The 26,263-nt window shown below is 39.0% G+C and overlaps 1 protein-coding gene across 1 annotated transcript in view; it reads right to left on the bottom strand.

The window, feature by feature from the left end:
* The window catches only part of LOC124718934 (glutamate-gated chloride channel), a 428,257-nt gene that overhangs the window by 208,937 nt on the left and 193,057 nt on the right, over positions 1-26,263 (bottom strand). Inside the window, exon 3 of the mRNA XM_047244597.1 lies at positions 16,212-16,309. Within this exon, the coding sequence (XP_047100553.1) occupies positions 16,212-16,309 (98 nt within the window). The remainder of the gene's footprint in view (positions 1-16,211; positions 16,310-26,263) is intronic.

The following is a 26,263-nucleotide window of genomic DNA, read 5'->3' as shown; positions in this document are numbered from 1 at the left end:
ATGGAACATTAGATGTTACAGGTAATTCAAATGATAAGAACAGTACTAGGAGGGTTTTGGACATGCAACGAGACAGGTGAATTATGTACTCCGTGCAAAGAGATGGAACAGCTCAGTAGTTGTTCTCTGTCTGTTTCACACCACATGCTACAATTGTGTTCTCTCCTGGCACCTGTAAATGCTCATGCTTTCTCCACATGAGGACATCACTGCTGCTTCTGATACCTACACAGAACAGGCTGCTGTAAATTTTCATGTAACGGTTATTGTTTTTCCTTTATGTCACCCAAAATGATGACTAAAATTGTATTTAACTGGATCATATAACTGAAGCAGTAAGATAAAAATCAGTGTGTATGCCAAAGTGTTCACAACGGACATAAGTGACTGAATGATGGTACTGTTTATATCGTCAATTTGTTGTTTGCTGTGTTAGAGGCGGGTCCCTAATGCTTCATTAGTGTTAACAAACACCTCTTCTCCCCTCTTCCCGATTAATCTATTCCAAATGGTTTTGGCCATATCAATTCTGATTTATGCAGTGCTCTGTATAAGACTTATCCTCTCTTCTTCCTCTTCCCCTCTTCTGATCTCCAATCGCACCTTCCCCTACTCTCACTTACACCATTAAATTCATAATATTTCTTGGCTGCAGCTTCATTTACTTTGTACTTATTTTTCCTCTCTCTTCCCTGAAAAGAAACATTAACAATCCACTACTACGACTAATTCTTGTCTGTATCTGTGACATATGAAATGGCTGTCACATACACATTTCTAAACAAAACTACATGGTTAACAATATGAATTTTCCTTTTTGACAAACACACATAAAGAGGAAAGGATGATTCTCAAATAATTTTTATCTGTCTCACTTGCATTATTCATCATTAATACTGTATCTGTCAGTCTTACACATCCATACATTATTCTACTCAATTATTCTTTATGTCTATGTACAGACTGCCATGATACAGATCCATGCAATTAACAGGAGAATAAGGAAAGAACACACACAGGCTGGCAACAAATTCTGGTTCCATAGAAGAAACAAAAATTGGCTGTGCAACAATAATTCAGTAAAACAAAACAGCAGCAAGAGAGCATGGAGACAGAGAAAGAAGAGACAAAAAGAGTGAGTAAAGGACAGTGACAGAGAGAAATAAAGGCGGCGACGGACCACTGTGCTGCGTGGGGGACGTGCCGGCGACCCGCGGGTCCGAAGGCTTCCTCATCCCGCAGCAGAAGTCCGCATCTGAAACAGAGCAACAGCTTCCGTCGGTGGGAAACTGCTTCAGTGCTTTCCCATCTGCCGATGCCCATCTCTGGTACCACATGTATGTGATCTTAAAACTCATTTTGTGAACCGTGGGAAAAGACTTAATTACTTGTAGTTCAACACATAATCCTTTGTTACATAAAAGAGAGACAGAAAGTCTCAACTAACTTCAATATCAGTGCACGCTAGACTGCAGAATGACCGTATCATTCAAACTTTAATCAAAACATTCACACTGAAACTTTACTAATGCTCTGTAAAAGATACAAAGCTCACAACTATGCAGACAGTTTATGTGCCTCAGAAAAAAGAAAAAGACAATAATTGTGGATTGCTTTAGAGCATTCTGAGCTTTTTTCTAAATCACAAAATTTCTGCCGTTTGATGGTAATGATGTTTATCATACCCATTATTGTGATTTTGGCTCTGGAGCCATTTTTAAGTGCAGCACATCTCTCATCAAGTCACACAGAAATCTGCATGTACATCACTGTCAAATGCTATATTTCTGTTATGTCTCTTCCATGCATGCACAGTCATTCACACTACAGCACTTCGCTTTGTTGACATTACTATGGGATGGTTTTGAAAATAGGCACTTCACAGGAGTAACCTTTATTGCCCTTAGTGCAGCATATGACAGTTATCAACACTGTTGCAGAATTGTGGGTTTCTTGTTGATTTTCAAGGGTAACAAAGTAAGCCGATAATCTAGAAAAACCGTCGCCTTCGAGGAGGGTGCTAACTTCGCTGCTGTTTAATATTTATGAAAGTGACCAGCCATTTTCTTACAACACAAGAAGTTTTATCTATGCTTTCCAAAGCAAAACATTTAAAGAGACGGATGTTACTCTTGATGGTGCTCTATAACAACTAAGCATATACTAAGAGACTAGCCACCCAAAGCACAATCCCTCAAAAATCTGTTGGATGGGTTGTTTTTGGGGAAGAGACCAAACAGCGAGGTCATTAGTCTCATCGGGTTAGGGAAGGATGGGGAAGGAAGTTGGCTGTGCCCTTTCAAAGGAACCACCTGGCATTTGCCTGGAGAGTTTTAGGGAAATCACAGAAAACCTAAATCAGGATAGCCGGACGTGGGATTGAACTGTGGTCAAAAATCTGTATTTCAATCTTACTATCTTACTATCTTGACACAGGGACATTGTTCAAACTTTCAGCCGCTACCATCAGACAAAAAAAATGTGAAGATATACATCTGTAGTGGTTGCCCATGGCTAACAACACCAGCTGATGACCAGTAGCTACAATTCAGCCACAGAGGAATGCAGCAGAACTGTGCTCTGCCTTTTTGGGCAGAAGTAGAGGACAGTGTTGATCAAAACAGTATACAACCATCTCCACTTCATCAATTTGGCCTTTAAGCATCCCTTCAGAACTACAGCACAAATTTATGGGACCACTGCGCAGGAAGGAAGCATCAAGGAAACACACAGCATGGAACCTGAATCAGTGCAACTGCTTCTGTTCACTGACAAGTGCAGGGTTCTTCTGACATCTGATGATTATTGTAGAAGTGTGGAGGAAAATAATTTCTGTGTCAGGTAAACAGTCCATTGGGTTCAGCTAGAAGGAGGGAGGTGAGTCAGTCAAGTTTTGGGGCAGTATCATGTTTTAATGTTAGGTACATCTCATTGATATTGAGGGTATTTGAGGTCTGTGCAAAATTGGGATTGCACAGGCTTGTGCAGTTGTGTCTTGACCACAATGTGGGTAGCATGCTAAACACTATTCAATCAAGTAAGCCTTCAGGCTTTTGTGGCCATTGTCACTAAAGTTAAAAGCTTCTGGATTGTAAGGCCACATCACATTTCCTTCTAAAATAACCAACGTTTCAACCCCTCTGCTGGGATCTTCTTCAGGATGTTTCGGTGTCCACTGTGTTGGTATGTTCTAGCAATAGTGGACACCAAAACAATCCTGAAGAAGATTCCAACAGAGGGGTCGAAACACTGATATTTTAGAAGGAAGTATGATGAGGCCTAACAACCCAGAAGATTTTAAATTTACTATTCGATCATGTTACAATGCATGGATCAGAGCACAGTACTGTGTGTTACCCAGTGACAGATTCTGATCTCTTAGAGGTACAAAGGTGTGCTCTTTTGAACAGATTGCCTTTATTTTGGTTACTGTGTTGTTTTTAATTTACAGTGAAGCTTTTTTTTAGTTCTTGAAATTAAGTCCACACATGATCACAAATATGTGGAACAAATTTATTTTTTTAAAGGTTGCTTATATGGAATGTTTGACACTGATTCCATCACAGAGTGGTGGTCAATGGCGCCTAGAGTTACTGAAAGCCAACACTGGCTTATCCCCCATGGTAACAGTCTCAAGAAGAATAGAGAGAACTTATTTCTAAATCCAAGTGAAATGCATAAAATACATGTGAGTTCCATAAGAAATACAAGAGCCATTCAATAAGTAATGCAACACATTTTTTCCTCAGCCAATTTCAACGGAAAAAATGTAGAATTTGTTGTGGAACATCATGGAATAGTCCTGCTTCAGCCCCTACAATTTCACAAAGTTCTGACAGGTACCGGCGCTATATGTAGCCTTCGAAATGGTGTCTGTAGTGAAGATGCATTCTGAGCAGAGAGCTGTCACCTGAGTTTCTTTTGGTGGAAAGACAAAGCACTGCCGATATTTATCAGTGCTAACAGAATGTCTATGGTGACCCAGCAGTGAAAGAAAGCACAATGAGTTGTTAGTTAAGGTGTCTGTCATACCAGCTGCACGCAACTGTCTCTCCTGCAATGTCGGAATGTACAAACACTTTCATTCGAGATGATTGACAGATTACAATAAAAACTCCTCATTGCTGAGCAATGGTAAAAATTGCTCTTTTAAAAATCACGCCGCAGCACGTAGTGTGAAGCAGTCGCCCTCCATTTCTGGTGCTGGTGCCGCTGTGGCAATCGCAGCTTTGGTGTCTCCCTCTGGTGGTAAAGGGGGAAGGTAGGCTGTTCACGTGCATTTAAGGGGCGCTATGAGCTCGCTAGGGGGCGAGTCTGGTCAGCTGGTCAGCTGGGTCAGTGTGGGGCAGTCAGTGTCTGTCTGTCGTCCGGAGTGCTAGTATGTGTTAGGCCGCCAGTCTGCTCGAGTTGTTCAGGGCAATGGTCATTGGCAGTTGGATCGATCGGTTGGTCGGTCGCGCACAGGGACACAAGATGACTTATCCGTCTTGAGCGTCAGCGCATGTGAGTTCACCACGTCAGTCCAGTGGGCCGCTCCGTATAGCAAGGGGTAGTGGCTTCGCGGTCAACATGAGAGCAACAGGAGTCGACTCGCGACATTGGACTGGCTGGCACGAGCTGCGACGCCGTGAGACGGGAGATCGGCGCGCCTTCCTGCGTCTGTTGAAGCGGCTGGCAGCGGACTGTCAGGAGAGCATTTTGGGCGTGCCGCGCCAGGTCTTCGCCAGACATTGCACTTTATTAAAGGTTAAGTTATTTGTGATGTGTTGTTTCATTTACTTGTTAAATTCTACTTGTGTCCTTGGTCAGTCTCTCATCCCCAGCTTGCTTGTCTGTCCCTCATCCGCATTTGTTAGGCAGTTACTGTCTGTCTATCTGTCTGTCTGTTGGCCTGCCGTACGTTAATAGCTGCCTCTGTCATGTTGTCGGATTCGGTGTTAACGAATTTATTGCTTAAGGTGTAAAGGCCAAATTCCTGAAATATGTTTTTATCTTGCCTATCATCTTCAGAGGTGGCATATGTGTAATATAGAGTGTGTTTGTACATTTTATGTAAGACTGCATTTCATGGGTTTTTATTTAAATGGTCATTTTGGTATATGAAGTTGCCACTCTTCCACCGTAAGAGTTTTCTTTTAAAAACAAGTTGCACTTTCAGTGGCAAGTAATTTTTTTAATGTGTGTGTTTTGTACCATTTCCATCCCTCCTATGGGGTGCATAGTTTGTGTGTTTGTGTGAGTTGTTAACATTTTTAGTTTAAAGTAATTTGGTGTGCTGCAGATTTGCACCAGTGTAGTCTTTCAGAGGTTGTTGTGAGCGGTCATAACTACGGCCGTGTTAAAAGGGAGCGGCAAGGTTCTCAGCCCGAAAGCTCATACTATCAAAAAAAATTGTTATTTCTGCCTCTCAATAAATTGTAACTTGATATTTACAGGGTGCTTTCTGATTATAATTTTAAATCTGTTTTAAAAAGGGGCTTTTAGGAGTAAAATTTCCATTCATTGAAAAAAAAAATTTTTAATTTGTGTCATCAGTTACCCATTGGCAACTACTTCCACGCTCACATATTGTGATTAAATGTGTTAATGTTCTTGATGAATCGCTAGCAAATAAAGTAAATTCTTAAGAAAAGGTTTTGAAAGTAAATTGATGGTTCAATTGCACAACTGGACATTTCTCTTGGTAATGCTAACATGCTCAGCCACAAGTTGGGGTACTCAAAGGTGTGTGCCCGATGGGTTCGTCACAGTCTTACAGAAGACCATAAAGAGCAACGAAGGACCATCTGTGCCTAATTGCTTGTGCATTATGATGATCGTGACAGTTTTTCACCAAACATTGACACAGGCGATGAAACACGGGTTTATCACTTCGAACCGGAAACAAATCGGCGCTGCGTGTAATGGTGCCACAAAACCTCTCCTCGGCAGAAAAAGTTCATATCCACACCCTCAGCCAGTAAATTCATGGCAGAGGTCTTCTGAGACTCTGAAGGGGTTGTTCTGTTTGATGTTCTCCCTCATGGTGCAATGATCAACTCTGATGAGCACTGTGACACCCTCACAAAACTGAAGAAATGATTTCAGTGTGTTCGTTTTCACAAAAATGCAAACAAATTTCCCTTTCTCCATAACAACCTCACAAAAGTTTGCACATCCGAGAGGAACCCGTAAGATTTCATTAGTTTATTCTCCCTCATCAACCTTACGGCATGGATCTCGCACCTTGCGACTTATATCTGTTTGGCCCAGTGAAGGATGCACTCCGTGGGTAGCAGTACATGGATGATGTGGAGGTTATTGATGCAGCAGGATGTAAAATGAGTGAAGAATAATATGGCATATTCGAATCCTGAATAAAACCAACCTACTGTCAGAAAAGACTGTGTTGCATTACTTATTGAAAACCCTCATATTCTACTTACCATGACAGCAACAAAATGCCCCCCTGGTTTAGAGAAGAAGGGAACTGCAATTTCACATAATAATAAATGCTAACTCAACCACACTATATAAGTGAGTTTTGCTGGATGAAGACTGGGAAGCAGTAAATCAAAAATTTATTTCTTTCCCAGAGCAATTCTTATAACGCTATAAATCAGTTTCCTTCGAAAATTAATGAGGAAAAATTACAGTGGAAGTTGAGAAAAATGATGACTAACAACTAGGATTACAGTATCTTGTGTCACAATGAAATAATTTTATTTAACACATGGGGCAAACTCTAAATTAAGTCTTACTGCCACAGTGCAGCAATATTACACAATTTATAGTGTCATAATAAAAGCAAATACCATGCACTATGCATGAAAAATTCTAAATTCCAAGAATGGAGCAAAGGCTTTTTGGAGCTTTCTTGGGCAAGAAGCAAATAATCTCAATGAGGTAAATAATTAACTCACTGGTGACAGTAGCAGTGAGACAGATGATGGTAAACTGGCCACTTAATGAATTCTTCCTAACAGTAGGAGAAAACACAGAGTGAAATTTGGGGCATAGAGAGCAAATCTATGGACACACATTAAATACCCAACCAACAGACATCAGCTTTTTATTATGATTTTATTTGACGTACAATGTCAAAATCTTGTGCTGACTTGGTACAAACTCTCGTTATCAGCTGATGAGTTAAGATGTATTTCCTGAAAGGGTGAAGTATACAGTTCTTTAAGTGATCCATCTATTTCCTTCACATATTATTACAATTTTTGAGAAAATAGCTTAGGCCTATAGTGAAACATTGAACCACCTCTCTGACTGTAACTTTTTAAAAACAGCTCATGTGTGCTTCTGTAAGGGCAGAGAAAACAATATATTATTTCAGAAACTCAGTTGTGATGAACTAAACAAGAAAAATTACCCAGTTGGCATTTTCTGTAATCTTACCAAAGCCTTTGTTTGAGTAAATCACAAAATTCAACTAGGGAAATGAAAATGGTATGGTGTTAAATGTGTTGCCCTTGCACAGATGGAGTAATTATGATGGTGCACACAGTCAGAATGTGAAATTTTCCTGTTCTGACATCAGTATACTGTTGTTATTTGGTGATAGATGCTGATTTCTTCTGTGAAGCAACTGTTGATATAAAGGATAAAGAAGGTTAAAGCTTTCCATACGAAACACAATGGCTATCAAGAAGAAAGACAATGCACTGCTTATGAAGTTGTTTCATCAGAGTGGCATCAACAACAGCTCTGCATTGCAAGAACATCACTGACAGAAGCATTTGTGAAGAATACCCATGTCAATAAATGGGCTACAAAATATAAGAATTTTGAAGAAATTGTTGAATTAGGTCATGTGGCCAGGAGAGGGAGGCGGTTCATTGACCTGGTAGTTGTTGATGAAGTTGCTGTAGTTATAGCTGACCCTGGAGAACATAGCTCATGCTCTGCAGACAGTGCTTGATTTGTGTCATGGAAATTGTGTCTGCCATGGTCAACAGTTCAAAAGATTTTGCGGTGCATCTTACAGTGTTATTCCTACAACAGGACGCAACAGAATATGGGCCTGGTAACAGGAATGAGAGAGGAGAAAAAGTAATTGAGTTCTGCAATAAATTTCAGATAGTAATAGTGAATACTCTGTTCAAGACTCACAAGAACAGGAGGTACACTTGGAAAAGGTCAGGAAGTACAGTAAGATTTCAGTTAGATTACATCATGGTCAGGAAGAGATTCTGAAATCAGATATTGGATTGTAACATACACCCAGGGGCAGATACAGACTCAGATCACAATTTAGTGACGATGAAAAAGAAGCTGAAGTATAAAAGACTACCCAGGAAGAATCATTGCACAAAGAAAAGGGGGGTATGGAAGCACTAAGGAAAAAAGAGATACATCTGAAGTCTTGATGCTACAGATACTGCAATAGATCAATAGGCAGTTGCTTTGATAAGCAATGGACATCCCTAAAAAGGGCAATCACAGAAGTTGGAGAGCAAACACAAGCACTAGGAACGTAACTGCGAAGAAACCAAAAAATGTGAAGAATTCATAAAACAAATGGGAGTCAGAAGGACCGATTCAGTATACAGAAAAATCAAAACAACCTTCGGTGAAATTAAAAGTGAGGGCAGTAATATTGAGAGTGCAATGGGAATTCTACTACTAAATGTAGATGTGAGAGTAAATAGGTGAAAGGAGTACACTGAAGGCCTCTATGAGGGATGACTTGTTTGATGCCATGATACAAGAAGAAGCAGAAATTAACAGGGAAGGGAGAGGGGATCCAGTATTACAATCAGAATTTGATAGAGCTTTGGATGACTGAAGTTCGCATAAGACAGATGGGACGGATAAAATTCCTTTGCATTTCTAAACTCATTGGGGTGTGTATAATGCATGAGACTGGCAATATACCATAATACTTTTGGACATCATCCACACAATTCTGAGGACTGCAATGGCTGACAAGTGTGAATTATTGCACAATCAGCTTAACAGTTCATGCATTCAGAAGTTGCTGACAAGAATCTTATACAGAAGAATCAAAAAGAAACTAAGGGTCTGTTAGCTGACACTCAATTTGTCTTTTGGAAAAGTAAAAGCACCAGAGAGGCAGCTCTAATGATGCAGTTGTTGATGGAAGCAAGACTGAAGAAAAATCAAGACACATTCATAGGATTTGTCATCCTGAAATAAGCATTTGACAGTGTAAAATGGTGTAATACGTTCAATATTCTAAGAAAAATAGGGGTCAGCTATAGGGAAAGATTTGTAATAAACAATATGAACAAAAAACAAGTGGGAACAATACGGGTGGGAGACCAAGAACAAAGTGCTCAAAAAAGGGTGTAAGACAGGGATGGAGTCTTTTGTCCCTACTGCTCAGTCTATACATTGAAGAAGCAATGATGGATATAAAAGAACATTTCAAAAGTGGGATTAAAATTCAAGGTGAAAGAATATCAATTATAAGATTTGCTGATGACACTGCTATGCTTAGTGAAAGTGAAGAAGAATTATGGGATCTGTTAAATCGAATGAACAGCCTAATGAGTACAGAAAACTGTTGAGAGTAAACTAAAGAAAGATGAAAGTAATGAAAAGTAACAGGTATGAGAAGAGCAGCACACTTAACATCAAAATTGGCGACCATGAAGTAGATCAAGTTAAGGAATTCTGCTACCTTGGCAGCTAAATAATGCATTATGGACAGAGCAAGAAGGATACAAAAAGCAGACCAGCACAGGTAAAAATGGCATTACTAACCAAGAGAAGTCTGCAAGTATCAAATTCAGACCTTAATTTGAGAAAGAAATTTCTGAGAATGTACGTTTGGAGTACAGCTCTGTATGGTAGTGAAACATGCACTGCAGCCAAACTGAAATGGAAGACAGTAGAAGTATCTGAGATGTGATGCCACAGAAGATTGCCGAAAATCAGATAAGGAGGTTCTCCACACAATAGGCAAGGAAAAGAATTTATGGAAAACACTGACAAGAAGAATGTACACAATGATAGGGCACCATTTAAGACATCAGGGAATAACTGCCATGGTACTAGAGGGAGCTGTAGAGGGTGAAACCTGTAGAGCAAAACAGAGATAGGAATATATCCAGCAAATAATTGAGGTTGTAAATTGCAAGTGCTACTCTGAGATGAAAAGGTTGGGACAGGAGAGGAAATCTTAGCACACAGCATCAAATAGCCAGAAGACCAGTGACTATACGGGATTCAGAATGTGCATCAGATGAAGCTCCAAGACAGGCTATAAAGCTGTAACTAGCAAGGGAATATTCTTTGGATGGATGAGGCACATTTTACTCTGCATAGTGCCATGACTGCACAGAACTGTCATGTATGAGGTTCTACTCTGCCACATGTTGTGCACGCACATCAATGAACCCAGCTTATGTGACTGTGTGGTGTGGTTTCACAAGATCCTTCATTCTTGGTCCATTTTTCTTTGAGTAACGACACCTCATTGGCCTGTTATCTGAATGCCGTAAAGACCTCCTTGTGCCATATGTGATTCCAGCTCTGTCCACAGCACTATTTTCATAAAAATGGGGTAGTACCATATCACTTGGCAGGTGAAAGATTTGCTTCAAGATACCTTTGGTAATAACCACATCATCTTCAAGCAATTTAAAGATGTGTGGCCTTCGTGATCCCCAAATGTAAATCCATGTGACTTCTGGTTGTGGAGATATCTTAAAGGTCATGTCTATCAGAGATGTATATGGACTCTTTCTGATCTGAAGATGGCCTCCTAAAATATAGCAATCTGATTACACTGGATATGTTGCGAGCAACTGTCGACCTCACCGTGTTGTGGATGCAGCATGCTGCTGAGTCGGGAGACCATACTGAACACATCTTGTAAAGGGTATTTTTGGCTCAAAAACGGTCTGTTCGAGCTACATGTGGTGTAAGTTCGAGAACCTCTTGTCGACCCCTATTCAATAGTCTGGGAATTCTGACAGCTTTCATTCAGTTAATACTAGGCAGAAATCAAATCTGCATGTGGAATGCACTTCCTTGACTCTTGTGCGGAAAGGACTGCAGTATTCTATTGCATCCATTTTCAATAAGCTACCACAAGAACTCAAAAATCTTAGCAGTAGCCCAAACACTTTTAAGTCTAAACTGAAGAGTTTCCTCATGGCTCACTCCTTCTATTCTGTCAAGGAGCTCCTGGAAGAGCTGAAAAAATAAGCAAATTCCAGTGTTACATTGTTGATTTTCTTTATTTAAACTAAGACTTGTAACCTGAATATGTTTCTTATATTTCATTTTATGTTTCTACTATCGTGTCATAATTTCACATATTCACTCGTTCCATGACCACAGAGACTTGTCCTTAATTTGGTCCTACGGAACAATAAATAAATAAATAAAATAAATAAACTTGTGATAATAGCCTAACAAACGTAACAGAACTGCCATTATCATATGTTTCATCATCCCTCCCATTTTCTTGCACCCACACCACATTATGAATGCTTACAGTGCCACATTTTTACCTGATGGCAGAAAGCGGAACTACTAAGGAGGAATAGGAGAAACAGTCCAGTAACATTCAATAATAGCACTAATAGAGTGCAGTTTGACACAGTCTCTTCGATTGTATATCAAGACTTAACATTTGAAAGTGATATGAAGTGGAATGAATACATCGTGTTGGTAGAAGGGAAGACGAATGCTCGACTTCGGAGAATTTTGGGAAAGAGTAGCTCATCCATAAAGGAGACAGCATATAGAACACTACTGTGACCCATTCTTAAATATGTTCAAATGTTTGGGATCCCTACCAGTTCAGAATAAAGGAAGACGTGGACGCAAATTCAGAGGTGGACTGCTAGATTTGTTACTGGTAGGTCTGATCAGCATGTAAGTATTAGAGACGCTTTGCGAGCTCAAATTGGAATACCTGGAAGGAGGTGCTTCTTGAACTTAAAAGGGGATAGGTGAAGGAAAAGCAATGCTCTTTCAAGATGGCACTATTGCGTAAATTTAGAGACCCAGCATTTGAGACTGACTGCAGAACGATCCTAGTGCTGCCACTGTTCACTTCGCATAAGGACCACAAACATAAGATGCAATAAATTAAGGCTTATAAGGAGGCTTTTAAACAATCACTTTTCCTGCACTGTATTTGCAAGCGCCCCCCCCCAGTATGCTCCCGGTGTGCTAGTGAATGAACATACCTAAGATATTTCCGCATCATGAGATGTATACAGCTGCCACTCAAGCACTCAGAACACCATCAGGTTAATTATAACCACCTGGTACTATCATGGAAATGAGACTAAATTCAGAGTGGGGAGATATTAAGTACAGTGTCACACTAAGTTTGGTGTTTGACCTACTTTTGTTCTTGAGGTACATAAATGATTTACATTGGCATTGAAAAACTCTTCAAAAAATGTGATGTTTGGTGATAATGTGCCCAACACAAGTAAACCATACACAGCCAGCTCAATAATGTAACAAACTTATAACTAGTTCACAGCAAACAGTTTAACTCTCAGTCTTACAAAGACCCTAATTATGTGATTTCAAACAAATACAAATGACTTACAAGTACCAGAAATATATGTCAATGTAACACACTGGATAAGGCTCCTAAGCATCCTGCTGGATAATTAACTGAGGGGGCACCTTAACAAGGATAAGTTGACCCAAAACCTTAGTTCTGTGGACTTTGCACTTAGAAACCTCTCTCGTTATATTGACTTGCAGACAGAGCAGCTAGCATACTTTCACTAAAACCTGTTCTGTGGCATCATGTTCTATGGAAATGCTGCTAATGCCAAAAAAGTACTTGTTGTCTGGTTGAAAGGTATCCAAAATAAAATTTAATATCTCACAAACAATTCACGGACATGCAGCCAAGTTACATAACTACAAAAAGCATCTCTGGAAGTTTTGTTTCACGTAGTTGGCAAGGCTGCACATAATGTCTGTTTTGTTAAAATGGTAACAGTGTGAGAGCAGGTTCAGAGTATTTTGCGGCTGGCAGAGTTGCAATCTGTTACATCTGTATGATTATGTTTTTCTTATAAGGAAAATCATTCGATTCTGGAAGAATAAACTGAGAACCACAGGTGGTCTGCTATGTGTAAAATCTTCCAGAAAGCCACACACATCTGAAGAAAATATCAGTTGCATTAGTGATGCATTTCAATGGAGCCTGCGTAAATCTGTTTATGCTGCTAGTTTGAAGTTACAGATTCCATATTCGACAGCACATGGCGTGTTCCACAAAAGGCTCTGTCTAAGAGCATGCAAGCTTCAAATGAATCATGCAATAAAAGTTGCACATCAGAAGTACAGAAGATTGTTAAGTTGCATAACTATCTCCAACATGTGAATTTCTCTGACAAAGTGGCGTTTCGTATTAGTGGAGTTGTAAACAGACACAATGGAAGAGTGTGGGGCTGCGAAAATCCTCACATCACATGTGAAAAGGAGAGGGACAGCCCGTAAGTCAGTGTGTGGACTGACTTAATGCGTAGCACTTTGATAGGACCATCCTTCTTTGTAGAACTGACAGTGACTGGAGTTTCATACCTGGATATGCTCAAAGAGTTCATCCTCCCACAAGTACCACATGAAACTACCTTCCAGTAGGACGGAGCACTGCCACATTTCAGCTCATCAGGGAGCACTGCCACATTTCAGCTCATCAGGGAATTTATGAATAGAGAAATGCCTGGGAAGTGGACTGGCAGACATGGGCAACTGCTTGGGCTGCTAGGTCTCCAGACTTAACCCCATTACATTTTTTCTTTTGGTGTTCTGTCAAAAGCATGATCGACCATGTTAAGATTAACAGTCTGCAGCATTTAAAGGGTCACATATGGTCACAATGGCAACAGTTACACCAAACTTGTTCCAGGCTAGATGGAACACGGTGGAACATCATCTAGTTATTTGTGGTGCTATTGGGGGGGAAGGTCCCACATTGAAATCTACTGAGGGTGTGACATTCAGGAAAAAAATCTTTAGTAGTGTCCTTTTGCAACTATTCTACAGAAGCCTAATCAAGCACCTAAGTCTTCTTGCACTTGCATGCAAGTACATATACTCTCTAATGGTATTTGGGGTTAATAACATAAGTGAATTTAGGATGAACTCAGCAATTCTGAACCACAATATTACAAGTAACTTTATTTTTATTTATTAATTTTTTATTTTGGATAAGATTCCCTGTCTAGTGTTCAGAATACAGTTCTATATTCTGATACAAGGATCTTGAACAGGTTGCCAGAAGACATCAGGAACAAAATAGAAAATTACTAGATATTCAGAAACAAAGTGAAAGTGATAAATATTAGCCACTCTTCTTACAATTTATCAGAATATTATGAAAGGAGTCCTTGAATTCCTATTATAAAAAATGGTGTATAGCAGAGATACTGAGTTGCAGATAGGCACAACAAAAAGACTGTCACAAATAAGCTTTCGGCCAGCAAGGCCTTCGTCAAAAACAGACAAAAACACACATACATGAGAGAGAGAGAGAGAGAGAGTGTCATCTATTTTTGATGAAGACTTTGCTGGCCGAAAGCTTATTTGTGACAGTCTTTTTGTTGTGCCTATCTACGACTCACTAGCTCTCCTATATAGTAAGCAGCAACTTTTCTTTCTTAATATTGATATTGTTACATCCCATCCTGGATTTTCCATTGTTTAATTTATCAGAATATTTAGATCTGGGGATACAGATTCCTGTTCATCTTGAACAGCATTTTAACATTTTTTTGCATAGAGACAGCTCGAAGTGTTCACTGAAGTCAGTGAAGTGACATAAATGTTAAGTAAATAATAGGAGATAAGGACAGCAGCTGAATAGTGTAAGTAGAGCAACGGATTATTTTTTGATCATGTAAGCCTATAGGAGCCTCTACAATAACATAGAAGTAATTCTCATAGTTGTCAATGTAAATAGATTAACGTTAATCAAGTTTTCTGTACGTATACTTTACAGAATTAGCCTGCAGTGACTGGTTTTGAATGATTATTGTATAATTTGTCTGGTTTATCATCCCCAAAGCCTCGTTTTATAACAGGATTTACAGACCATGATATGTCATTGAATCAGTGTGAGTGAGTGCACAGTTAGCAAAGCAAGTATTATACAGTCTAAGACTCCTCAGCACTGAATAGTAGTATCCATAATTATAAAACAAGAAACAAGGATGATTTAATAGAGGAATAAATACAACATCCTTGTGTTAAATAACAGTGTGTTATTGCATCCAAAATTTTATTAAATTGAAAATCACAGCTATATAGCTTTAAAACTTAATGAAACAAAATGTGACAGGTAACAATTCTATAGCATTGATAACTACACAGCTCATCAGCATTTTAATCTTCATATTATTGTTCACATACTAATTTGCAAACTATTCTCTCTCTCTCTCTCTCTCAATCCCCCCCCCCCCCCCCATATCTGTGTGTGTGTTTTTGTGTGTGTGTGTGTGTGTGTGTGTGTGTGTGTTTTTTCTGGGATGCAGGCTCACTGCTGACATCTAGACTGAATCCACAGACAAACAGCTTCATTGAGCAAATTAATGGAAGAGAATATCTCCAGTGATATGTTTGTGTCTTACCAGTGTTAGTGACATTATCATAATCTGCATTTATTATCTTGTATTTTCGATCAGGACATCTTATTACATTGATTTATGTACATGTATGTGTTGAATATTGTAACTACATACAGTCGATACACACTAGCTCTTGGAAATAATGGTTTCTTCCCCGTGGAGGAAATGAGATGTTGTGGTAGGTTAAAAAGGGCATGCAGGTCATTTAGATCTGTTGTGTGGTCCTCAAAACACATGGGTCACTCTCATTCTGGAACCTATCTTTTCACATTCCCCAATTTATGCACCTCTCCTGCCTGAGGGAGAAACCAATAGTTCCACAAGTTAGGACAGCATGAGTCCTTTTATATGTGTCTGTTACATTACAAATTTCTCCTAAAGGCAAGTACTCACCAGCAATTCTTTCTCATGATTTCATAGTTTTCTTGAGAGAATTACTCTTTTGATATAATTAGATATAAATTTTGATTCCATGCTAGAAGTCTCAACAAATCTTGTACCGCCATTATCTTTTATTTTTTTCATCAGTCATATCTGTTGTTGAGCTATGTATATTCATTTATACTATTGTTTTCTAAGTGTAAAATTAGGCAAATCGTGCAACAATGTATGAGTAACATGGCTGTCTTCGAACATACTGACCTGGTACAGGAGGCCGCAGCCTCTTGTCGTAGCGTTCTTTCCTGAGCAGCTCATCCAGGATTTCTTTATCTGACTTCCCATCGCTGAAGTCATCGAATCTGTCAATAGAAATAGCATTGGGTAACTTAACTTCAAATATCAATGGGAACTCAAATTGAGCTGCTGATGTGTGTGCACATCTACCAAAATATACAACAACAGCAGCAATTATAAAGTTTGGTATACATGCATCATGTGTAACAAACTAACTTAGTGACAGAAAATACTGAAATATACTTCTGTTTTTTTATTTACATTTTTCTTTTTTTATTTAATATTTTTGTGCTCTCACTGAAGGTTTAACATAACAGATACGCAATATTATCATTTGACATTTCAGGATAGTATGCCTAAATATTGACCTGGAATTATCAGAAAGTACAGGAAAAGTATTAAGTTTATTGAAGCAAAAGTAATCTGGGTGCACTGTGTGGGGGATGATCAATGACAGTGAACCCAAGGCATTGGATTGTTTCAGATGTCGTAGCACTCATGTGGTCTGGTACTGTCTTACTGAAGGATAGGGTGCTCAATGTGTGGATGAACTCTTCGAATTTGTGCTTCCCATTTTATGGGCATCTGTTTCTCATGCACTGACATAATTATGTTACACACTGCCATGTTGTATGCTACAATCTGAAGCCCTCTAGTGGTAGAGGATTGCGACTTGCGTCAGCAAAGGAGGAAAGTGGCCAAGTAGTATGCATGACATGTAGTACCTCAAGCAACATGGAGAACAGAAAACAAAATTTGGAGGCATTAAATTTCAGCATGGCCTCATACACGTCCACTCCATGGAGACTAGATGAGTGACAGGAAAAGATCAATCACTAACGGAATGAAGTCACCAAGAATTGACTGCTTTTTGGTCATTACCAGCTTTAACTATGAGACAACATTGTATTTAATGTTTGTACCCTAAGATCACTTCAAATTCAGTTACATCAGTAATTCCATGTGTTAGTTCTGCAACACAGCATTACCTGCTAGTCAATTTTGGCAATGACCAGACAGGAGTGAATAACAGTCAATGTCATTTACATTTTCTCAAACTGCTACTCCCACTGACCACACTACCAAATCATCTTAGATTTCACATATAGCATGTCAAAAGGAATATTTCCATTTCATCAAGTAGCAGGTGACTTAAGTGTAATTGGAGTGAACAGTTTTCATTGACTGTTTCATCAATGTGTTCCACAGGTTTCATAAAAGGCAAGTGTGCTACGAGTAGCTCTTAAGGGATGGGAAAGACCCGTGTTAGAAAACTGCTGCGTACACAAAGAGAGCTTCATTACAGATTCAGGAAAAGTCAAAACCTAGGGGAGAAACAGAAACTAAATGAAACAAAAATGAGCATAAGGAGAGCAATGAGACAAGCATTAAATAACATTGGAAGTAAAATTTTGTCAACCAGTCTGACTAAAAACCATAAGAGGTTTTAGTTTTTCATAAAATTGGTAAATTGTTTGAAATCATCTATTCAGAGACTCAGTAACCACACAGGCACCAAAACGGTATATAACAGAGAGAAAGGCTGGAACACTGCTTTTGGTCTTCTGAAATTGTTTTACAGTATCGTACAAACACTGAAATGGCAGATACTGATATAACACACTGTGGAACAGAAAAGCAATGACAATTCCTTAATAGTGGAAAGACATCAGGACCAGATGAGATACCTGTAAGATTCTACAAAGATTATGCAATGGGACTAGTTATCTTTCTAGCAGCAGTTTACCATAGTTCTATGGAGATATGAAGGGTACCTAGCAACTGGAAAAAAGTATATGTCAAGAAGGGCCTTAGGACTGATGCACGTAATTATATGCCTATATTGTTTATGTCGATCTGTTGTATAATTATGGAACATGTTATGCTCACAAATTATGACGTTTTGGAAAATGAAAAATCTACTGTATAAAATCAATTCCAAAAAAAGAGAACTTAGCTTTCTCTGTACTTCTATGAGATCCATAATGCTGTAGGCAATGGTACTCAGGTCAATGCCACATTCCTCGACTTCAGGAAGGCATTTGACACTGTCCTGCATTGCGATTTAGTAAAAAAAATATGAGCTTACCCAGTATCGGACCACATGTGCGACTGGATTCGAGACTTCCTTGAAGATAGGACCCAACACAATGCTCCTAATGGGACAAAATTGACAGCTGTAGAGGTAATTCCAGGAGTACCCAAAGGAACAGGACCATTACTGTTTAAAATCCATATGAATGATCTAGTGGAAAGAATTGGTAGTTCTTTAAGACTGTTTGGAAATGATGTGGTTGTCTATAAGGAAGTAACATCACCAGAAGGCTGTACAAATTAGCAAAATGATCTAGAGAGTATAGTTGAATGGTGCAGCCTCTGAAAGTTGAAGCTAAACGTAAATAAATGTAATATATTGTGCATAAATAGGAAAAGAAATCCGCTACTGCACAACTACACTACTGATGATGAATTGCTGGAAATTGTATCTACTGTAAAATATGTAGAAGAATGATCTTAAGTGGAACGATCACATAAAAAAAATAGTAGGAAAAGCAGATGCCAGCCTGAGATTCATAGGAAGAATCTTTATGAAATGTAACTCACCCATGAAAGAAGTGGTTTATAGGGTGTTTGTTCAATCAGTTCTTGAGTACTGTTCATGAATGTGGGACCCTTACCAGATAGGGCTGATGGAAGAGAGAGAGATCCAACAAAGAATGGCATGTATTGTCATGGGGTTGTTTAGTCGGTTTGAGAGCATTACTGAAATGCTCGACAAACTCCAGGCGCTACAAGAAAGGAATTGTGCATCATGAAAAGGTTCACTATTGAAATTTTAAGGGAATACTCTCTGGGGAGAGTTGGGCAACATATTACTTCCTGCCACATATATGTCACAATATGTCCGCAATGGAAACATTTGAGACATTAGAGCTAATACAGAGGCTTACTGACAATGATCTTTCCCATGCACCAATTGTAAGTGGAAGAGAGAAGCTAATCAGTTAGTCGCAGTAGAAGTACCTCGCGGCACACACCATTAGGGGGCCTGTGAAATAATGATGTAGATGTAGAAAAAATGAGAAAATTCAGTGATGTGGAACAAGGCAAGGTATACATTAACAAGATAGAAACTTTATCTGTGTACTGTACTAACAATGAACTACTACTAGACTGCTTAATGCTACTCACACTTATGCCACTTAAATTTACACGAGTAAATTAGTAAGGAAACTGCAACTTTGAAGGAAACTGCTAGCTCTGCATTTTTACCATGCTATCAGCAGCTAAACATTTTCTTTATTACAATGGTACTTTTCAAAAACATGTCTTTTAGATTTTTAAATACTGATTCCTATTTACATACTATTTGTCATTCACTGACTGTTTCGTTAATTCTTGGCAGAATATTTTATACATTATGAAAGAAAACACATGACACTGGTATAATATTCTTCAATATTTACTGTTCGATGTTACGAACAGGTTTTCGGCTGTTACGCTATTGTGAGGAACAGAGATAAATATATGTGGCAGCAAAATTTTTGTAGGCTCAAACATTTTAAATGAATGCATCTATTCAGTATCTTAGTTGGTTTTCAGGATGACAATGTGGAGAGATCACACTGCTACCATAACCAGCAAACTCAGTTTAGCTAAATTTTTACTGCAAAACATTTGACCACTCATTAACAGAGGATGCTATGTGAATGTTGTCTTCCTTATATTTTGATGTTGTCATGACCCATGGAATAGAAATATCGGGTCAGTAGAGTGTGCAAAAAATTTTTTAAACAGCAAAAAGTAACCATCATAACAATGGCTAAACCAAGAAGAACAGACCAGCTGTTGGCCATTACTACAAAAAGGTTTTAACTTTCTACTGTATGTATAAATAAAAGACTACTTTTTGAACAGATACATAACCATGCTACGAGAGAAAGTATAAAGTTAAGAGTTATATTACACAACAGAGCTAAACTTGAAAGAAGTACTGCTTATAAGTAGAAACAAAATGCATATAGTTAGTGGGTAGATTGTGTAATAGATACAAAATGAGTACTTATGTATGATGCTATTATATTTAAAAATGATATAACTTGATAATTAAGTAGTGTATGTAATTATTATTGTGTTAAACTGACACTGCAGATATGTACTTGGATCTGACCTATATATATATGCACCCCAAGTTGCTAAATAAAATGTGGTGTAAAGCTACTGAATAATGGCAAGGAGGCCACAAAGAAAAAGACTATGAACATAAATAAAATATATAACACATTAAATAATGAACTATATAATGAATTACAACTGTTCTAAGAGAAAATAAACTGAACAATATACTTTGGTGACATGTTCCAAAGGAATGGTGGAACAAAATAATTTTGTCTTCAAAAAGTCCAATATTACAAATAGGTAAGATATAAGTGTGAGATTAAGCAGGTAAGTGAAACAGCTATGATTAGGCCTACACAAAAAAAATTAACTATGCAAGTGAAATTATGGTAACCGATACAAAGGAAAACAATGGGGCATGTGAGTGGGAGGGGTAATTTACAACATCGTCTGGGTGGGATTACAAGCAGTATCTGCAGTTAGAAGTAGCAAGTAAGGAAAACATGATCATTCAGCACTAAGACTGGGTAAATGGACATGTATTTAATTATTTCCATTGGTTCAGGGTACTACATCTTCCTTCCATTATGAGTGTGACATCCTGTTGCATGTTTTTAACTTTGGCCTTTCTCAAGCAGGTGGTCTGCACAAATATAGTCTCCTCCTCTAGGTTTCCAACTTCTATAATATTGCTTTAACCACGTGAATATTGTTCTGGTGGTCTGACCTGTATAGAATTTGCCGCAATTACAAGTGACTTACTATGTTCCACTTTTTTCACAGCCAATGTGCTCCCTTTAGCACTGGGCAAAGACCAACCAGCAGTGTTGTGCGTGTATAAATATTGCTTTGCAGTTCCTGGTTTTACGCTTTCTGGGCACATTTGGAAAGACTTTTGCTCGTATGGTGCTGCATGTCTAGAGGTGGTGGGTTGAGAACAGAAACAACATAGCTCCTCTCTTCTTTACCCTGTTTTTTTACAACACATCTGTTCAATTTCATTTTTGGTGTCTAGTATGGTAAGAATGTAACAGACAGACTATTAAGTACAGTATTAACAAGATTTTCTTTGTTGCAACGTTTTCAAATATTAATCGAATATTTGTTCCAACGTACATGACCAAGTTTTCACACAGATAAAAACATTAATTTTCCAGAGTAATTTCAGAAAAAGAATGCAGTACATAGAAATTGTCTTCAGTCAAAAACTGAATACTGTAAGTTAATATATTAAACTTCTATTAACAGAGACAAAAGTCTGAAAAGTGTATCAAGATAGAACTCTCTCCTCTACTAAATGCAGTGTTCGCAGTAACTGTGAAGAAGTAATCAGTGAATTTGGTTGCAAACTATTTGCAAGTGCCACTATTTCTGTTAGAGCTATTTTCTGGGGATACAGTTTTATTTGGATTATTTCTTTTCTGTGCAGTTTTTTCTTTGTTCAAAGAGTGTTTTATTTTGTTGAGGATAGTACTTGAGTTTTGCTTCTTTTGATGACTGAGTGGAGGATTCCACAACACTAGTCGCAATGGAGTTTCAAATCTGACCTACTGCTTGTTCTCGGAATTACACAGTGGCCTCTTTTCCTAACATGAATACTTTAATACCGGTAGTTAGCCACCCTTATCCCTGCTTCTTTTAAATTTGCCTTTATTTGTTTTAGGGGAGACGAAGGCTCAAATAACGCTGGAACATTAAAAAAAAAGTTAAATTTTCCAACACTGTCTGATTCATTAATTAATTCCCAGCGTTCTCCCATTACGTCTCTCTAAACTCTTTGATCGAATTATTGTTAATGATTCTGCGATACAATACTTCTATATGTACGTAACTGCTCCGTAAATTTTAATGTTAGCAGTTAACCAACTTGTGCAGATAAACCATCGACTATCGTTGTTACAGCTAAATCACTGAAAGTTGTTGATCAAAATGCTACTTAATATAAGAAAGATTAAAAGGGACAGTAACAAATTGCACCACAACCATAAAATGCTGTATCTCAACTGACATAGTAGAAGTAGTAGTAGTACTGCTATATTCACACATTTTGCGAAAAACGAAACAATAATATTTTTTTCGAACATATTTGTCCGATCGGTCGTTTGTTGTTTGTTCCTCTAGCCATATTACGTCAATCAGTGAGCCTCGTTTTTAAAAGCAATAAACATTTAAGGGTGCAAGTATTTGAACAACTAAAGGAAAACATAAGATACCAAGATACAGACCTACCATCCAATATCTTTAACATGCATTTATTGTATTTTCTTAGAAAATATCCCGAGCTCATATGCTCGAACAGAATGATCTCCTGTGAGGAATGTGAGTGATGCGGCTAAGTGTTAGCAGTCCTTGGCTATTGTTTGGCATGCTTGCACGCTTGCCGTAACAGTCTGCAGTCAAACGAAACCTTAAATTTTAGTGTGAAGTGAGTAACTTGTATCTGATTAGTGATCTGTATTATTACACAGTTTTAAGGATTAACAAATAGTAGCTACGTACGCAATGACTAAACATTGCAGAAAATACAGGGTGTCCCACTCAAACATCCCTGATTTCAAAGACCCAGGAAAAAACAAAGTAGATACGACAATGAAAAATGCACCACATTGTAGAGCAGCTCAAAGAATTTATTTATTTATCTCCAATACACCTCTACATGTGAACTAGTAGCACGAAGAATATCGAGTCTATATTCAGTTTCTTGCCAAGTTCTTTGTAACATTTCCTCTGTTATTGTTGCAGTCGCATTGGTGATACGATGTCGCAACGTAGGAACATCGTCCACTTTGGTCGCATACACGCGGTCCTTCACGAATCCCCACATGAAGAAATCAAGCGACGTAATGTCGGGTGAACGTGGTGACCAGGCAATGGATCCTCCGCGTCCGATCCAAAGACTGGGAAATTTCCTTTCCAGGAACTTGCGAACAGCCGTTGACCACTGCGGCGGAGCTCCAGCGTGTTGAAAAATTATGTTGGGTTGCAAGTCTTGTATCTGAGGGTACACAAACTGCTCCAACATGTCTAGATACACTGACCCATTCACTGTTTGTTCCGCAAAGAAGAACGGTCCAACAATCCTGTCGTGCATTAGCCCGCACCGGACATTTAGTTTAGGGCTATTGCGAACACGTTCAATGACAACGTGCGGATTTTGCGAACCCCAAATCCGCACATTATGCTTATTAGCCCTTCCTGGTATTTTGAGTCTGTCTGTCCAGCTGTGGTTGGTAAATGACACAGAATTGGTAATAAAGGTAATAATAACAGTAAAATCAAGCTGCAGCATATCTGCAGCAAATTGTTGTCGACGCTGTTTGTCGTTCGGCTTCAGATGTTTCAGAATTTGCACTTTGTATGACGCTGGTGAACTACACGATGCAATGTTGATCGAGGTACATCAAGTTGCCTAGATGCTTGACCAATTGACTTACGTGGGCTTTTGAGAAACGTTTGTCTGATGTCCTCCACTGTCTCTTCTGAAGCTCCGTAACGTGCACCGCCAGAATGTTTCAGAACACTTCCTGTTGCCAGAAACTTCCTATACCATTCCTTAATTGTTTTCACACCAGGTGGATCACATTCATGCACACAACGATAATTTCTTTGCACAGCAATCGGCGGTTTTGTTTCTGCAAGCAACACTACTGCTTGCACACACTGCTGTGGTATCGCCATTTTCACTTCAAGCGACCATGCTGCACTCTGGCGACGATACTTGGCACTTTTGACGCGGGAATATAAATTCTTTGAGATGCCCCACAATGTGGTGCATTTTTCATTGTCGTGTCTACTGTGGTTTTTCTCTCCTGGGTCCTCGAAATCAGGGGGGTTTGAGTGGGACACCCTGTATATCCAAGCTATTGTAGTAGAAAAGTATGTATCACTTTCCCGCTTTCCGGGCGTGAAGGCGTGCCGGTCCCCGGCACCGAATCCACCCAGCGGATCAGTGTCGAGGTCCGGTGTGCCGGCCAGTCTGTGGATGGTTTTTGAGGCGGTTTTCCTGCCTCGGCGAATGCGGGCTGGTTCCCCGTATTCCGCCTCAGTAACACTACGTCGGCGATAGCTGCGCAGACACTTTCTCCACGTACGCGTACACCATAATTACTCTACCACGCAAACATTTGGGTTACACTCGTCGTTCCCGGGAGGGAGAGAGGGGGGGGGGGTGGTCCACTTGGGGACGAACCGCACAATAACCCTGGGTTCGGTGTGGGGAGGCGGTGGGGCGACTGGACTGTTGTGGGGTTGTGTACCAATGTGGGCTACTGCGAGGACGAAGCCTCTCCGTCGTTTCTAGGTCCCCAGTTCAATACAACACGATACAATGTATCAGTCTTTGTTATTTCAGAGGAAAAGAATTTTGTTTGTGTGTAATTTAACTATGTTTTCATTTCCAATTCACAAAATAAGGATACGCTCTTGCCATGAGTTTTTCATCTGCTGCATCGTCATAAGTCTGTTATCGATTTCAAAGAATCACGATGATTGTCAAGAAAGGTAAACGTCCAAATAGTAATGACGTTACGTAGAATCACAAGTGTGATGGTTTTTTCCCTTTGAAATCTGGTCAGCCGAGGCAGGCACAGAGGGGGCGCAAAAGCTGGCCGAAAAAAGTTTAAGAATTAAACATGAGAAGTTCGTGATTTCTCCTGTCCTACCATCTGCCTATGAGAAGAAAGCTTTTTGTCGACTGTGACTATAAACGAACGCTGTTGTCACAGTGTCATGTCTACAATGTCTTTCAACCTAAGTAGCATAATAAATAAGCGCCTATTATCGTTAACACGGTTTTTGTGGAAACGGTGCACTTGATATACACAGCTCGCTCACGTCCAGCAGTGGAGTTCTTGCGGTAACTCGCAATGGAATTGTAGGATCTAAAATGTCGGCAAGCGGATGCTGAAAGAAATGTGCTAGTTTGCTTTGCTCAAAGCAAGAAAACGTAAGGGTGAAATTATAATAAAAACACAATTTTTGGAAACGGCTATTTTCCCACGTCTTAATTATAGTCTTCCTTTCATTTTTAATTAATAGTTACCCACTATTACTAACATACGAGGAGCCTATAAGAGCCGATGTCTTCATTATACATTATATTAAAACCAATGTACAGCAGCTGCCGCAAACAAGAGATTCAGATTTTGTTTTACTTCCAGTTTCTTAGAAGTCTTATGTAATCAATGTATTAATTACTAAAATGATACGTTCAATTTGTTGGGTGCCATATTTTTCATCAGTACCATTGATTTAAGTAATATTTGTCAAGTATGCTTTACTTTTAAAGCCTTCTTACAAATTATAAAGTTTGCTGAATCGGTGCAGAAAACAAATTCAGAAAAGTAGCTTTATTGCGGGGATGAGGGGTAGTTTTGCTATGGGCACTGGATCACCTCGGTACGGTCCTGTTTCTCAAAGCCATTTGACTCAATACCATATATTCTGTCGAAAGTATCATCATAATTACGAAGTGCCAAGAGATATGTTTTATATTAATGACCTTGAGAACAATATTAATAGTGATACTTCCTGGCTGATTAAAACTGTGCGTTGGACCGAGGCTCGAACCTGGGACCCTTGTCTTTCGCGGGTAAGTTTGGAAGGTAAAAGATGAGATACTGGCTGAAGTAAAGCTGCGAGGACGGGTCGTGAGCTGCGTTGCCAGGTGTTCGGTTCTTTATCGAACCGTTTGGTATTTCAGCTCCGTATTCCGTACCGAAGTACGAATAGTTTGATAATTTTAGAATTCCATTCATATTACTAATTTAGATACCGGCAGTTTATACAAAGATGTCCATATACTATACTTTGGAACAAAGTCAGTCTTGTATGTCCACGAACTCGTTTTTCAAGAAAACGTTATTAAACGGAGAAGAAACGGCTAACACAAAAAAATTATC

The sequence above is a fragment of the Schistocerca piceifrons genome, chromosome 10 (genome assembly GCF_021461385.2).
Source record: "Schistocerca piceifrons isolate TAMUIC-IGC-003096 chromosome 10, iqSchPice1.1, whole genome shotgun sequence".
Lineage (NCBI taxonomy): Eukaryota > Metazoa > Arthropoda > Insecta > Orthoptera > Acrididae > Schistocerca > Schistocerca piceifrons.
Note: the sequence above shows the minus strand (reverse complement) of the source record. Positions and strands in the feature narration are given on the sequence as shown.